We start from the raw sequence: 17,520 nt of genomic DNA on the forward strand, positions 1-17,520 counted from the left end.
GTTGAAGGCACATTATCTGCATGTGTAAATGAGAGGGACAAAGTAACCAATCATGGAAAGAAACCAGGACCCATCACAGAGCAAAAGAATGTCAGGGTTTTGTGGATATTAGCCACAATCATATTCAAATAACAGGGCAACATCATTGAAGACTATGAAATGGGAAACAGTATTAGAGGACCTTGAGGGAGTTGTGTACCCAGACCCAATATGAATACTCTCCATATGTCCCCAAGCACAAATTTTCTTCTTACCTGCGTCAAACACTGGCAAAATACAAGACTATCAAGCAGACGTATGATGCCTCAAAAATACAACTATGTTGTATTAAAAGCAACTGACCAGTTAAATAGATGACAGAGGCACTAAAATCTGTTATATTAAGTACTTCATAATATTTACAGTCAGCTCCATTGGGTTCAGATTTCCAATGTGTGGTGGTAAACGGATGCACAGGACAACACATCAGCCTTTCTGCTTATTCTTAGGCCCTAAACAAGGCCTCCGTCCTGCATCGCTCCATTTTCTTGGTGCCCATGCCACATTACCAAGTCAGTAGAAACCCTCCTTCATGCTCACTTCAGGAATCCTGCCAGCAACCTGCTGTGATTATGCATCAGCTTTCTACCCAGGAAACTGCTGATCAAGGTTGCTCAGGAAGAGATGGACCTGTGAGAATGGGAATTTTCCATATCCAAAGCATCAAATCATTTTAACCATTTTTAATTAGTTAAAAATCAAATAATTTAAAAAGTTTTTTAAAAGTATTTTCCTATTAGCATGCCACAATATTTTTTTTTTGGGGGGGGGGAAGAAACTAAACGTCCATAGAAGAGGAAGATACAAAGTATATTCTACTTACTTCAAAATGTTCTCCTTTCCTGAATGGAAAATTTGGTATAGCTCTTTCCTCATTACCCCAAACATCTTTGATCTTGCTATTTCGAACAACAGCCTGATGATTGCCACCTTCCCTGAAGCGAACGTTAAAATGGAAAACAATATTCTGGCCGGAGAAGACATCAATGGTAAACCTATGAAAAGAAAAGGTGAACAAAAAGTTGTTTTGCTTTCTATTTTATGTGCACCAGTAAGCAAGTCATTCAACTTGAGGTATGTTTGCATATCTTCAAATGAAGTAGAAGGCTATTTGGCTCACTAAATCCATGCTGCCTCTCAGACAATCCTATTCATTTAATTCTACTTATTTCCCTAAACGGTTATAGTATAACCTATCCTCTCTCGGATAAACTGGCCTACCAATTCTCCTACCACTCACAATCATGAGGCAATTTACAGTGGTTACTTAATTTATCTTGTTGACTGTGGGAGGAAAAACAAGGTATTGCAAGAAAATCCAGTTGGTTGCAGGAAGAACATGCAAACTCCACACAAAAAAAAGCACCAGAACTCTGCCACAGACTGCGGTGGAGGCCAAGTCCATGTGTATATTTAAGGCGGAAGTTGATAGTTTCCTGATCAAAGGTTATGGCGAGAAGGCAGGTGTATGGGGTTAAGTAGGATCTGGGATCTGCCATGATGGAATGTTGGAGCAGATTCTGAATCAGGTTTATTCTCACCGCCATGTGACGTGAAATATGTTAACTTAGCAGCAGCACTTCAAAGCAATACATAATATAGAAGAAAAATAACAATAAATCAATTACAGTATATGTATATTGAATAGATTTTTTAAAACATGCAAAAATACAGAAACACTGTATATTGAAAAAAAGTGAGGGAGCATCCAAGAGTTCAATGTCCATTTAAGAATCGGATGGCAGAGGGGAAGAAGCTGTTCCTGAATCACTGAGTCTCTGCCTTCAGGCTTCTGTTCCTCCTACCTGATGGTAACCATGGGAAAAGGGCATGCCCTGGGTGCTGGAGGTCCTTAATAATGGACGCTGCCTTTCCGAGATACGGCTCCCTAAAGGTGCCCTGGGTACTTTATAGGCTAGTGCCCAAGATGGAGGTGACTAGATTTTCAACCCTCTGCAGCTTCTTTCAGTCCTGTGCAGTAGCCCTCCCCCCACCCCCCACGCCCAGGGCCGGACTTTAGGCAGGGCTAGGCTGGGCTGTGGCCCAGGGGCCTGAGCTGCAGAGGGGCCCAAAATAGGTAGCTATCATCATGGCGGACAAAAAAAATGTGACAGTGGAGCACAGAAAAGAAAGAAGAAACAAGAAAAAGAGGGCCGTGAGAAAGAAGCATTAAAAAAGACATCAAAATTGACAGAATTTTTTTAAACCGGTTCTCTATGATGGGGCAGTACATCGCTCTTGTCACAGTCTGAGACCGGTGGACAAATGGAGACTTGTTCAACAGCTAGCGCTAGCACCAGCGTCAGCACAGGACCGCCGTCCTTGCCACAGTCAGCTAACGTTGAAGAGGCAGAGAGCATGACTTTGGGATTCCCGACCACAGAGGCCTCTGAACAACCAAGTCAGGTCGCCATTAATGATAACGTTACCGCTGCTGAGGATCCTTACAGCACTGATCCTGCTCGCTGGGGTAAGGAAACATTAGATGATTCAGTCCGAGCATACTGGGCTCAGAAAGGGCCAGAGTCCTGCCAGAATGAAGGATGCGGATATCAAAACTTTGGAACGAGTATACAAACAGCAGACGTTTTTTTTTTCCAAATTTCACTTCAAACGCAAGCTGGTAAACGGTGAGTACATATCAAGGCAATGGCTCCTTATTCCCCTTCCACTGGCTGTGAGTTTTGTTTTGCCGCATCTTCAGTGATGGTAACTGTCAGTCCATCTTCGAAACTGGCTTTAGTGACTGGACACATGCCGCTGAGAGCATAGGAGAGCATGAAAATAGCAAACACCGTAGGAAAACGATACTGACCTACGTTACACTAGCATCTGACAGCGGAAGAATAGATACAGAACTGCAAAAACAGTTCTAGTCAGAGTGTGTCTACTGGACCGACGTATTGAGAAGAGTGTTGGTGGCTGTGAAGTTTTTGGTCGAGAGGGGACTGGCTATCCGAGGCTCCAGTGACATACTTGGCAGGCCTGATAACGGCAACTACATAGGCTCAGATCCACAATGGGACAGGACAGGCTGAGTCAAGTTACTCTGACGTCACTTGAAAGTGATTTTGTTCGGAAATTGGATTTTAGTGATTTGATCAAGGACCTTGCTGTGAAGAAAGCCAGAAGAACTAGGCTTTAATTTTGAAAAACAAGCATCTGACTTTGTAAATATCTAGGCTTGTGTGTCAGTGCTGTTCCTGTTTTTGTGGCAATAGGCTAGTAGTTGACTGTTTACAAACTTAGTAAGTAATAAGTGGTCTTTACTCTGCAAGCCACACAGTACAGCAATAGGTTAGTATGTGCTAGATCTCATTTTTCAAAAAGATTGTTGGAGTATTGTCAAGATTCCTGGTTTGCTATAGTGCCATCTCTCTTGGCCTTTTTGTCTCTCATTTCCATTTTACTTCCTCAGAACACACGGTTGAGAAAAATACCTGGATAAAAATGCTTTGGCATTGTTTGAGAAATAAGGCCTATGATATGTGCAGCAATAGCTAAATAAAGATTTAAGATTGGGTACATCATACTTCATCTCCCTCATAACTTTACTAAGCCAACTAAGCCTAGGTCAATTTTTGAGTGCTTTAGATGCTGTCCTTCAAACTAAGAATCTGCATTACTTTCTGTCCTCCCTCAGGGTCTGTAAGTTTATAGCCTACGTACTGTACTAAACCAATGTCTTGGTCCACAGCTTTGATATTTAGATCAGTACAACCTTTGCTCTTGTTCTTGCTTTTTTTTTTGCTTGGTACAGCAGCATCTTATGGTGTCGGCAGGGGCCCATGAAGGCCCCGGCCCCACTAAATCCAGCCCTGCACTCCCCCCTCCCCATACCAGACAGTGATGCAGCCTGACAGAATGCTCTCCACGGTACACCTATAGAAGTTTTTGAGTGTATTTGTTGACATGCCAAATCTCTTCAACTCCGAATGAAGTATAGCCGCTGTCTTGCCTTCTTTATAACTACATTGATATGTTGGGACCAGGGCTCCATGGGTTAAATGTCCTAATTCTGCCCCTTAGTCTTATGGTCTTACAGTCTAACTCAGATAACACTGCTTACTGGAGCTGTGTAACAGTCATGGCTACTAGCATAAATTAGGAGCAGGCAACTCTGCCATGGACAGTCCTAAAACCAACTGTGAAAGGAGGGTGCTTGCAACCCCATCCCATAAAACCCAGAGCTACAGAAACACCCAGCAGAAGCTCCAAAGACCTCATCTCTGGGACAAGAGGAATCTTCTTCTAGAAGACGTATGAAGTTGTGTTGTGAAAGTGGAAGCTGGCAGCCTATGCCCCAGTAGAAGAAGAAAAAGAATGAGTAACTCCTTCAGTCTCTCAAGCCTGCTGATTGTTATCTTCACTCTGCATCTCAGACCCTGTGCAAGGCTGACCCAAAGGTTAGAATCCAGGGCAGGTTAGCAAAACTGGATCCAAAACTGGCTTGGTAGTAAGAGGCAGAAGGTGGTTGGAGGGAGCTGTTTTTCCAGATTGGAGGTCAGTGACCATTTACATGCCACAGGGATTGGTGGTGAGTCCATTGTTGTCTGCCTTATGTGTTAGTGATTTGAATGAGAGTGTAGGTAGCAGGATTACCAAGTTTGCATATGACAACAAAATTGGTGATACAGCAGACAGTGAAGGTTGTCCAAGGTTACAGTGCAATATATGTCAACCAGGAAAGTGGGCAAAATGGCAGATGGAATTTAACTTGGACAAGGTGACGCATTTGGAAATTTAAACCAGGCCAGGGCATTTACAGGAAATAGCAGAGCACTGAGGAAAGTTGTTGAGCAGAGAGACCATGGCGTAGAAGTATACATTTCTCTGAAAACAGAGGCCGTCCTGAAGGCGTACAGCATGCTTGCCATCATTGGCTGAGGAGGCACACGAAAACGAAGATGTTATCTCCACGGATGTCATCTGACCTGCTGTGCTCCTCCCGGTGGATCAAAGTGGTCATAGTGTTGCTAAACTCTAGTAATCATGCTTGTGGCAGTTGTTTCAAGAATGGAATGGTTGAATAGAAATAGCTATTCTTGAAATACTACATTCCAGTTATCTGGATGAACCAGAGCAGAGTGACGAGCAAAGAGATCACATCTGCTCTTGACCTGTTGGGGGGATAGGCCAAGTGATGAGGATCCAGATCATCTCTGAGATACAGGAACTAATTTCCATCATAGTCAATCTCTCAAAGCACTTCATTTCAGTTATTGTAATCACTACTAGACAGAAGTCATTGGGATAGATCCCCATGCTGTTCTTGGGTACCTGTACAATAGATGCCTTTTTGAAGAGATAGAAACCTCAGAATGCATAAGGGAGGTGTTGAATATCTCCATAAATGTTCTTTACACAAAGAGTAGTTATTTTCTGGAAAGAACTGCCAGAGGAAATGGTAGTGGCAGGAACAATAATAATATTTAAGAAGCATCTGGACAGGTACTCGAATGAACAAGGAATATTATTACAAAATGGCAGCGATAATGCTTTGCACGCAGCTCGAAAGGGAATCATCAAATATTTCCGTTTAGGATGACTGCAGCTGAAATCCACAGTAAGCAACACTGTGCACTATGTACTTCAGTAAGCAATATCGTTCTAAGACATTTTAAAAAATTATTCATCCTTAAAGTAGGCGGACCCCGGACAGCAAAATCAGGTTACGAGTGCAGTTCTCCTTTAAGAAAAGGGAAGAGAGGAAAGCAAGTACAATTGTAATGCAGAACTCCCGAACCCCCACTCACCACTATTCTGCTTGCAAATGTCCAGTCTCTGGAGACCTCAGAACAAGATTGGAACACCCGAAGGGCATGAGGGACTTCTGTGTTAGAAACATGGCTCGCCCCCACCATTTTGAACACAGCACTACAGTCCAAGGACTTTGCCATCCACCACAGAGACAGAAATGCTGAGCTTTTACAGGTAGAGGAGGCAGAGTATGCTTCATGATTAATTCATTGTGTTGCACAGACTTGGCAGTTCTGTCTCATTCCTGCTTACACGACCTGGAACATGTCCATTCTATCTGCCGAGGGAGTTTTCTGCCATCATCCTGGTAGCGGTGTACATTCCACCCCGGCCAAGGAACTGGAGGAGCTGATCACCATGATCAGCAGTCACGAAACGGCGCACCCCGATGTTTTTCCCTATCATTCCTGGCATCTCAACCAGAAAAAGTCTCAGACAGCCAACCGCCAACATATCACCTGTGGAACCACAGGTGCCAACACACACTTGACCACTGCTATACCACCATCAAGAACACTTACTGTGCCTCCTACACCCGCACTGTGGAAAATCTGATAACCTGGCTGTACTGCTACTCCTGGTGACCAGGCAGAGACCAAAGACTGCAGCACCAATGGTGAGGACCAAGGAGGCATGGTCAGGGGAGGCGAGGAGTGCTGACAGGACTGCTCTGAGTTGGTGGACTGGACAACGCTCAGGGATTCATCTTTGAATCTGAATGAGTATGCCACAATTGTCACTGACTTCATCAACACCTCTGTGGATGAGTGTGTGCCTTTGAAAACATACCAGACATACCCAAACTAAAAGCCATGGATGAACCAGAAGATACGTAGTCTGCTGAATGCTAGATCAGTGGCATTTAAGACTGGTGATCCACAACAATGCAACAAGTCCAGGAACACCTTGGGAGGGCTATTTTAAGAATTCCAATTGAAGTTAGAGATGGAATCGGATGCACGTCAGCCTCTGGCAGGGTTTACAGGCCATTACTTTCTCCATGGCGAAACCTAACATCATGAATGGCTGTGATGCTTCACTCCCAGATGAGCTCAATGCCCTTCATGCATGCTTTGGAAGGGAGAATACAAGTACACCTGTGTGAATCCCTGCGGCATCTGTTGACCCTGTGATCCCTGTCTCGGAGGCCAATGTCAGAACATCTTTCAAGAGGGTGAACCCTCACAAGGTGTCAGAACCTGATGGTGTAGCTTGTGGGGCACTGAAAACCTGTGCCAACCAACTGGCCCGAGTCTTCAAGCACATCTTCAACCTCTCACTGCTGCAGTCAGAGGTTCCCAGCTGTTTCAAAAGGACAACAATTATAACAGGGCCCAAGCAGAACAGGGTGAGCTGCCTCAACGACTATTGTCCAGTGGTGCATATCTACTGAGATGAAGAAATTTGAGAGATTGGTGATGACTAGAATCAATTCCTGCCTAAGCAAGGACCTGGACTCACTACAGTTTGTCTATCACAACAGGTCTACAGCAGATGCAATCTCACTGGCTCTCCACTCGGCCTTGGATCACCTGGACAGCAGTAATACCCACATCAGGCTGCCGTTTATTGGTTACAGGTCAGTGTTTAACACCATCATACTGTCAGTACTAATCAACAAGCTCCAAAGCCTGGACCTCCGTTTCTCCCTCTGCAAATGGACCCTTGACTTCCTCATCAGGAGAACAGTCAGTGCGGATCGGAAATAACTGACCATCAACATGGGCAAGCTTCAAGGACGCGCGCTAAGCCCACTACTCTACTCTCGATAACAACCATCACTGTGCAAAAACACACAGCTCAAACAGCTTCTATAAATTTGCCAATGACAACTATTGTTGGCAGAATTTTAGACAGTGAAGAGGAGTGAGGTTAGTTGTGTGGTGTTCCAACAACTACCTTGCATACAAAGTCAGTAAGACCATGGAATTGATTGTGGACTTCAGAGGGGGGAATTCAAGAGAACATACACCAGTACTCCTCGAGGGATCAGCAGTGGAAAGGGTCAGCAGTTTCAAGTTCCTGGGTGTCAACATCTCTGCCGATCTATTCTGGGCCCAATGTATTGATGGAATTACAAAGAAGGCACGACAACTGCTATATTTCATTAAGAGTTTGAGGAGACTTAGTATGTCACCAGAGACTGTAGCAACTTTCACAGATGCATCACGGAGAGCATTTTAACTAGTTGCATTACTGTCTGGTATGGAGGGGAAACTGCAAGGATCAGAAAAAGCTGCAGAAAGTTACAAGCTCAGCCAGCTCCATCACGGCCACTAGCTTCCCCAGCATCAAGGCCATCTTCAAAAGATAACGCCTCAAAAAGGCGGCATCCATCATGAAGGACCCTTATCACTCACGGCACACTCTCTTCTCATTTCTGCCATCAAGGAGGAGATACAGGAGCCTGAAGACACACCCATTCTCTTTCCCACAACTTTCTGAATGGGCAATGAACCCAGTTATACTACCTCGCTTTTTTTTTTACTTTTATTTTGCTCTCTTTCTGCACTACTTAATTAAAATTTTAATATATATTTCTTATTGCAATCTATAGCTTCTTAATTATGTACTGCATTGTACTGCTGCTGCAAAACAACATATCTCAATACATATGCCAGTGACATTAAACCTGATTCAGATTCTGAATTATTGCAGGCATGCGGAATTACAATAGATTGGCATAATTGTCAGCAGGGAGACAGTCAACTGAATGGCCTGTTCCTATGCTGTATAACTCTACTCCTGCTAACCTTTCAACTACTGCTAATCAAGAGTCTGCCTTAATGTCATTCAGACTTCTTTCACAGTCTTTTGAGGAAGAACATTGATGACCCCCTAAGGGGCAAAAAATCCCTTCTTTTCTGTCTTAAATGAGTGATCCCTTTCAACCAGGGATGATTCATTCTACATTTTCCTACAAGGAACTGACTCCTTGTATAAAAATCTATCGTGCCAAGATCCCTCAGGAATCAAACTCCTCTCAGTCTTTTAAACTCCATGGAAGACAAGCTTGGCCAGTCCAATCTTTCTGCAGAAGACAACCCACACGTTCCATGTACTGGCCCTGTAGTTGTGCTGCATAAATTTCAACCACCATTGTTGACCTAACCCTTATTCAGTATTATAAGAAACAAAAGTTAGACAAAGCTGGATTTCTTGGTTACTGTTCTGGGAAGAGAGAACATCATGAACCTGTTCCATTTCTGCTCTTCCTACACCAAATGGCTCAGCCGAACACCTCCACTAATTCACTAGTAGGAAGGAGTACAGAGGCACAAGGCTCTAACCTACATTGAATGTCATGTTCCAAGAAGGAAATACTCCCTTTTTCTAAGCTTGTAGCTTCCCTTTCTGCAAACCCACTGTAGAAGTAGGCATAGATGGAACTTGTCTTCTTTGATAATTATAGAGATTTTGACAAAACACAGTATGGAGGCTCATGGTGTTTCTCCCATTCAAGGTGTCTCAAACTAGGGTCATAAACTCAAAGTAAGTAGTCGATGTTTCCATCCAGGGGGTCAGGGTGGACATGGTGGAGGATTACAAATACCTGGGGATACGAATTGACAATAAACTGGACTGGTCAAAGAACACTGAGGCTGTCTACAAGAAGGGTCAGAGCCGTCTCTATTTCCTGAGGAGACTGAGGTCCTTTAACATCTGACGGACGATGTTGAGGATGTTCTACGAGTCTGTGGTGGCCAGTGCTATTATGTTTGCTGTTGTGTGCTGGGGCAGCAGGCTGAGGGTAGCAGACACCAACAGAATCAACAAACTCATTCGTAAGGCCAGTGATGTTGTGGGGATGGAACTGTACTCTCTCACAGTGGTGTCTGAAAAGAGGATGCTATCTAAGTTGCATGCCATCTTGGTCAATGTCTCCCATCCACTACATAACGTACTGGTTGGGTACAGGAGTACATTCAGCCAGAGACTCATTCCACCGAGATGCAACACAGAGCATCATAGGAAGTCATTCCTGCCTGCGGCCATCAAACTTTACAACTCCTCCCTTTGGAGGGTCAGACTCTCTGAGCCAATAGGCTGGTCCTGGACTTATTTCCTGGCATAATTTACATATTACTATTTAACTATTTAGGGTTTTATTACTATTATTTATGGAGCAACTGTAACGAAAACCAATTTCCCCCGGGATTAATAAAGTATGACTACGACTATGACTAATCGAAGCCTGAGAAGAAGGAGAAACCGTTTCACTCCGAAGTGATGAATCTAGAAAATTCTCTGCCTTGGAGGACTGCTCAGTTATTGAATTCATTCAAATCAGATGTAAATAGATTGCAAAATATTTAAAGGAGTCAAAGGTTAGGGTTTAATGCAGAAAATGGCACTGGGGTAGAAAATTACTCATGATGAACATAAGCCAATATTAAAAGAACTGGATTGCCTATCTTGCTCCTAATTTTTATGTCTTTTATGTTATATTTGAGTTTCTGGTAGGTGAATTCTCCCTCATTTCTCTGGGCCAGAACTCAGTATCACTCTTTTTAGTCACTCGCATTCAGATACCACCATTCCTTGCAGTAGGTGAAATGACATAGCAACAGTGAATCATAGAACAATGGGAGATGAATGAGCTGCAAGTTCTCAGCAGCGAAGAGAACTGATCAGAAAGTTACTGAGGACGACTCTGAAGTTGGATCTTTGAAAAGAATTTTAAAGAAAAAGCACAGCTAAATGTAAGGGCCAGAAATAAGCCAGCTTCTTCAAAATTACAACTCATTTTAAACACAAGAAAAGCTTTCCCTTTGTGCAGATGTTAATGAAGTGGGTGGTAGCTTCATTGGATTTGTAGTGGACCCCAACACAGGAGCAAGCGTGGACCACTCAGCCCCTCGAGCACGTCCTACCATGCAGTACAATCATGGCCTCCTTTGTGTTATTTCCCATATACTTAATTCACTGATCTAAACAAGAAGTGAAGGGACCAGTCAATGCATTTGAGAGGTGCATCTGGCATTGGAGGTAGCAGAAGGAAGAGAAGTAGCAATGCATTGGCTTCTAGACATTACTATCAAAATGAAGATAACAGCTTCCCATTACTTTCAGGGTGTGAAAGAGATTAATTGGACTAACCATTCGACCAAACAGTAAGGAAACACACAAAGGTTGAATTGTTCTCTGTTGGTGACATGTGGCAGAGTTAATCTCATCAAGTACGTAACAGCATAAGAGACAGGAGCAGAATTCGGCCATTTGGCCCATCAAGTCTGCTCCTCCATTTCATCTTCGCTGATCCAGTTTTCCTCTCAGCCCCAATCTCCTGCCTTCTCCCTGTATCCCTTCATGCCCAGACCAATCAAGAATCCATCAACCTCTGCCTTAAACACGCATAAAGAGCTGGCCTCCACAGCCGCCTGTGCCAAAAAATCCCACAGATTTGCCACTCTCTGGCTGAAGAAATTCCATCTCCTCTCTGTTCTAAAAGGATGACCCTCTACTCTGAGGCTGCATCCTCTGGTCTTAGACTCTCCCGCCACAGGAAACATCCTCTCCACACCCACTCTGTCAAGGCCTTCTACCAGTTTCAGAGGCTGAGAAATACTGTAGAAATGGGATGAGCCACATGTTTGAGCGAGGTGCATATAGGGGTGTTTGTCCCAATAAACAGCAAACAACTGATCAATATCCATACAGAAGTTGAAAACATCATGTCATATATTAAATACGTTTTGAAACATGGTAAAACACCAAAACTTACTTGTCAATATTCATATTGATAGTTCCCTCAACTGTCAGCAATTTCATTGGAATCCAACCTCCTTGAGTAGGAATTTCAAAAGGTAGTGTCTGTAAGTGCCAAGTAAAAATAAAAAATAAGAATATGAAGTAAAAAATATACACACTTCCAGTGAAATAATTCTGAATGATAGTAGTTTCAAGATGCTAAAATGACCTCATTTATACTTCAGCAAAGGTTTAGGAAGGGAAAAATAAACGATTTTTAAAGCTTTCTCAAATTGGCTTCTCATTTAAATTTTATACTTCTAAGCCACAGGAAACTTAATGAAAATAATCCCACTCCCTAAAAACGTTGATCGATCCTGCTCGAAGTTAGTCGCTGTAAGTGCTAGTCCCAGCGTTGCATTACTTTTAGTTCTGCAAACTTAGCAGTGTTGCTTCTTCAGTCATTTCAGTGGAGCGATCCATAGGTAATGACTAGGATACAAGCAATGGAAAGTAAGGCCCCAAACACGTATCAGCTGAAGGACTTCCACACACACTGCTCTCATCTAGGTCTCGCAGTTGTTTCCCAATGTCTCCAGTCAAAGAATTAACAAAGTCCAAAAATATGACACACTCAAAAATACCTAAAATCAAAATAATTTAGAAAAACATTTAACTGCTGTTATTTAAAAACTTTGCTAGATTTGCCAGGTATGAATGGCATAAAGCTGAGAGGCGACATATAAAATGTATCTAGTCCTTTTGCTCAGTAACTTACATAACACCTCTTATCTCGTTAGTAAGGTCAAGGATGGAGCAAGGGGCCAGTCAAAGTATTTTTTTTTAATCAAAGTACAAATACATTACCATAAACTACCTTGAGATTCATTTTCTTGCAGGTATTTATAGGAATAGAAAGAATTGCAATAAATTTATAAAAAAGCTATACATAACCAAAGACACAAACAGCCAAAGTGTGAGAGGAAACAAACTGTGCAGTAAATAATACTGAGAACACGAGTTGTAGCATCCTTGATAGTTAGTCTGTAGGTTGTGTCATCAATTCAGAGTTGTGATGAGTGAAGTTATCTATACCAGTTCACTGTTTCTGAACCTACTGGTGTGTGACCCAAGGCTCCTGTATCTCATGCCTAATGGTAGTAGCGAGAAGAGAGCATGGCCTGGATGGTGGGGAGGGGGTCCTAGATGATGGATGCTGCTTTCTTATGGTAGCACTCCATGTAAATGTGCACAATGGCAGGGAGGGTTTCATCTGTATATATTGGGCTGTGTCCACCACTTTCTGAAAACTTTCTCATCCCTGGACATAGGTGTTTCTATACCAGGCCATGATGATACCAGTTAGGATACTCTCCACTGTGCATCTATAGAAGTTTGTCAAAGTTTTAGGTGATGTGCCAAATCTACACAAAGTCTAAGAAAGTAGAGATGCTGTTGTGTGTTTTTGTGATATACTTATGTGCTGGTTCAGGACAGATCCTCTGATATGGTAATACCAAGGAATTTAAAGTTACCGACTCTCTCTACCTTCGATCCCCTTATGAGCACTGGCTTATGGACCTACACCTTCTTCTTCCTATAGTCAATAATCAGCTGTTTAGTTTTGTTGACATTGAGTGAGAGGTTGTTTCTGTGGCACCATTCAGTTAGATTTTCAGTTTCCCCCCATATGCCAGTTTGTCACCACCTTGAATTTGGTCAACTGTTGTCATTTAGTCCGGAATTGCCACTTTGCATGTGAGGTGACTTTCCAGAGGTCATAGCTAGACTGCTTATATTTTCCTGGATCACCAATCTTGAATTCCACTGATCTAGCTTCCAGCAATGTTGAATCTCTTGGTACATCCAGAATTTCTGGTTGAAGAAGACTAAATGACTTTCTGGAGACACACGCATCTATCAGTGTCTTTTAAAAGGTCATGACAATCGTGGTGTATTCATTCAGGTCCTCTGTGAGTTCACAAACATGGTCCAGTCCACCAACTTGAAGCAGTCCCCCCATGAGCACCATTTTGCTGTCCTGACTCTGGCATCCTGCTCCTTAGTGTCTGCCTAAATGCAGGTAGGAGGGCAGCCAGATAATCAGATTTCCTGAAATGCAGTCAAAGGATGGAACAATAGGTCTTCTTTATGGTAGTGTAGTGGTGATCGAGTGTGTTGGGTCCTCTAGTGCTGCAGGTGATGTGATGAGCGGAGATTTTTTTTCAAGTAAGCCTGATTTAAGTCCTCAGCAATACTGCGAAAGGTGTCAGGGTAGGCCATTTCTCATTTGTTAATTATGGCACTCAATATACAAGTGCCTGCTTGGCATCTTCTTTTGGCAGTATGTAAGCTATAGTCAGGATCATGGCACAAAACTTCCTCGGTAAGTAGAAAGGTTTGCACTTAATCATTAAATGTTCCAGGTCAGGAGAACAAGAGCAAGGCACGACTGTTCCACTAACATCCACCTCCAGCATTATTCTGACTACGTTGCTATAGAGCGGAAGCTCAGAAACATGCCATTGATCACGTTACTGTTTGTCAACAGTCATCCTGAGTGGATCCACATGTATATTTTTCATTCATAATGATGCATTTTACTAGAATAGTGATGAGAAACATACTAAATTGCCTTTTCCCTATGGTAGGCAAAACACCAGGTTTGCAAGGCTGTAAGCCTGAGAGAGACTGTCTTAACATGCATAGTAAGATGCCTGATTGTTGTATTTGTGTAATATATACCAACCAGGTAAAAAAAAATCTTACTCATTTCATTGTAAACAAATATTTAAGAGGCAACATAAGTCTTAATTACAGTCAAAAATCATTCTGAAACTGAAAACCAACTCTAATTGTGGAATTTATTCAGTGAGATCTTAGCTGTAGCTGGAGATAAAAATGCTTTTAGATTAAAAGGTGTAAATTCTATTTGCCCTTTATTTTCCTTTGCACTTATTTTCCTGTATGCAATTTGACCTAAATTTCAATTATTAACTAATGTTAATTACTTCCTGGTTCAAATAGCGTGCTCGTAGTTGTGGCTATCCCTCGAGGTCGAGGATGATGGTCTTCGTTCTGTGATCTATTTATGGGCTCTCAAGTGGCTTATGGGTCCAATCTTGCATGCTACCAATTGAACAAACTCTTCAGTCCTATTGTTTGACAGGACCCAGAACCCTGTGTGGACATGACCACACTGGCTCAGAATTTCTTTAAAGCGCCAAACCATTCTTCTACCCATCAAGTCTGGCTGGGGTGAACATTCCAGTGACAAGCATCTCTTGCTGTCCTCCCCCTGTAGCAAGCTGGAGAATCACTTTCAAATCCTGTCCCCGGACAAATCTCCAGATCCTGTCTACTTCCAAAAAACCAAAGCTTACAGTAACTTTTTTAAATAATTGAAAACGTCAGAAATATCAGTGTTTTAGACTTCAACAAAATGACTTTTCAAAAAACAAAATCACTTCAATTTCAATAGATTTTAAATGTCACTGAATATTGAAAAATGTTTTTATAAAATCATTTTGCTTTTATAACTGGCAAAGCCTTCGCCCAGATCACTGGCTGACAAGGGGATATTTAAAGACTGTCAAAGGGGATCTTGATGAAGGGCATACTCGGCCTGAAACGTCAACTGTTTACTCTTTTCCATAGATGCTACCTAGCCTGCTGAGTTCCTCCAGCATTTTGCATGTGTTGAAAGGGATACTTGCTTAACACCTAGTTACTGCAGAGAGAAAGTTGTTGAACCCTGAGATATAAATACCAAATAAAATCTGGTTCCTCCGTTTCCTTACTTGGAGACAGCCAGTGTGAGCCTGGGGATAAAAGGGCAGTGTGAAGTGAGGTGATAGAGCAGCACATGGCAAATCTGTAGAGGATTGTTGGGCCATCCTCTTTGGACTATCGTAAACCTAAAATTAAATTTGCTTATGATTTTTATCTAACTCCACTTGTGTTTTAGGGGAATTTGTTTTTATTTGAGCCTGAACTTATCCCTATTTAATCAATAAGATCGTAGCAAATACGATAGGGTCTTTTAAGAGACTCCTGGATAGGGTCATGGAGCTTAGAAAAACAGAGGGCTATGGGTAACCCTAGGTAATTTCTAAAGTACATGTTCGGCACAGCTTTGTGAGCCAAAGGGCCTGTATTGTGCTGTAGGCTTTCTATGTTTCAAACTTTAGGCTAACATTTGTTTAAACTTTACAAGTCCACAATCCATTAATACTTTTTCAAAATTATTAACTTTATACCATCAGCAAAATTTACAGATTCTTGTCGCTCTACAGAAGTTAGATTATGAGCAGGAACTGCTTGAGAAGATACTGCCTCACCTTTTGAGTGTTTCTGATCATTTCTGCTTTGTTTTTGTTTCTGATTTCCAGAATCTACAACTTTTTCTACTTTCTTCACATCGGTGAACTAGTACAGACTCCAAATCTACAAATTTTCTCTAATTTTAATGCATTCACCTATTCAAATTTTGCTTATATAAGCTCCCTTTCTGACTATGCTGTGATGCCCTCCCATTTTCATATGTAAATGAAAAATCAAAACAAAACTGTGGATGCCAAAAATCTGAAAACCAAAAATGCAGAAAACACTTAGCAAGTTCAGATCAGAGACTCTTCTCTCATGGCTACAAAATCAAAAACAAGTTTGGTTTATGTGGAGGGAAGTAGAGGGCAAAGAGAATACTTCTGATGGGATGTGCTCAGGGTGGCACCAATGTTTACAGAACCATCTAGTTAAAAGAACAAATGGGCAGTTAGAAAAGAGAAAGAGAGAAAACAGAGACAAGTAAAGATGTGAAATGAAGGTCAGAGCTCTTGCAGAACCTGAAATCAAAAGGGAAGTGCTTTAAGTACTTAGCCATATCCACGGATGAAGAAATCCTGAGTTAATGTTCTACCGATCAAGATGATGCTAGTTAACACTACGGTCAAGCTGGCACCAGCGTACAACACTCTCTAGGTCAACATCTTTTAGATAGCAAACAAAAATATCTTTTTTGCTTCTTTTCGTCCATTTTTCACCTTAAGTGTGTTTCTGGAACTCTTAGTGCCTGTGATTTACTGTTTGGAGATCAGTTGGGTGATCCAGTGCCTTACTGTCTCTGAGAAGATTCCGGGATGCAAGCACATGCTTGGCCTCAATGCAAAGAGACTTCAAATCGGGGTGCGAGCAACGTTCAGCTCCTTTTTGCCATTTAAAGGGTCCATTAATTGCCAATTAAAGCATCGAGGCCGATTGAAACATCGAGGTGAATGCAGAGGATGAGCGTGAGTTTCATGCCAACTGCCTGCCTTCTGATCATTGCCAGTGAAGGAGTCTGTGAGTGGCCTTTTGCTGTGTGGCTCACTGTGGCATCCTGATTCTACGTTTACAGATTGGACGATTGCGTTTATGGACTGTGGACTTCTTCAGACTTATGTTTTTTTATAAAATCGCTCATTCCTTTTCTGTTTTGTTGTGCGAGGAGAGTGTGTTTGGGGATTTGATGTTCTGCTAGCTTTATGTGGGGGAGGGGTTGCTTTTTGGGCGGTCGATGTTCCTGTTCCATTTTGGGTGGGGGGGGGGGTTGACGATCGTAACGCTGTTCCTTTTTTGTACGGGGGGGGGGTTGATGTTTCTCTCTGAATTACTTTCATGTTCTTTATTTTGTGGCTACCTGGAGAAGCCAAATTTTGAAGTCATATAGGGATATGCTTCAATAATAAATGAACCTTTTAATATTACAACTAGATAATTTTATAGCGGAATTCTAATGCACGACCAAAACTTTTCCATGGAGGGCTTCCAGACAGTTCGGGCTGACTGGAAGTGCACTGAGAGCGGTAAGCGTAAAGGAGTTGGGGGCTTGCTGTTCTGGTTAACAGCGAATGGTGTAATCCTGCTCATATTACAATCGAGGAACGTGTTTGTAGCCCGGATATTGAACTTTTTGCTGTTGGACTCTGGCCATATTCCACTGAGATACAACACTGGGCGTCATGGGAGGTTGTTCCTGCCTGTGGCCATCGA

At 42.4% G+C, this 17,520-nt stretch overlaps 2 protein-coding genes across 6 annotated transcripts in view; one reads left to right on the forward strand and one right to left on the reverse strand.

Annotated features, from left to right (window-relative positions):
- Positions 1-17,520, forward strand: part of LOC140202876 (organic solute transporter subunit alpha-like) — a 158,660-nt gene that overhangs the window by 53,665 nt on the left and 87,475 nt on the right. The gene's annotated exons all lie outside the window — the stretch shown is intronic.
- The window catches only part of lgals3b (lectin, galactoside binding soluble 3b), a 34,698-nt gene that overhangs the window by 11,668 nt on the left and 5,510 nt on the right, over positions 1-17,520 (reverse strand). For all 5 annotated transcript variants that reach the window (XM_072268487.1, XM_072268470.1, XM_072268507.1 and 2 more), the window contains 2 exons: positions 11,525-11,613; positions 863-1,034 (listed from right to left, as the gene is read on the reverse strand). In XM_072268487.1, the coding sequence (XP_072124588.1) occupies positions 863-1,034; positions 11,525-11,613 (261 nt within the window). The remainder of the gene's footprint in view (positions 1-862; positions 1,035-11,524; positions 11,614-17,520) is intronic.

The sequence above is a fragment of the Mobula birostris genome, chromosome 1 (genome assembly GCF_030028105.1).
Source record: "Mobula birostris isolate sMobBir1 chromosome 1, sMobBir1.hap1, whole genome shotgun sequence".
Lineage (NCBI taxonomy): Eukaryota > Metazoa > Chordata > Chondrichthyes > Myliobatiformes > Myliobatidae > Mobula > Mobula birostris.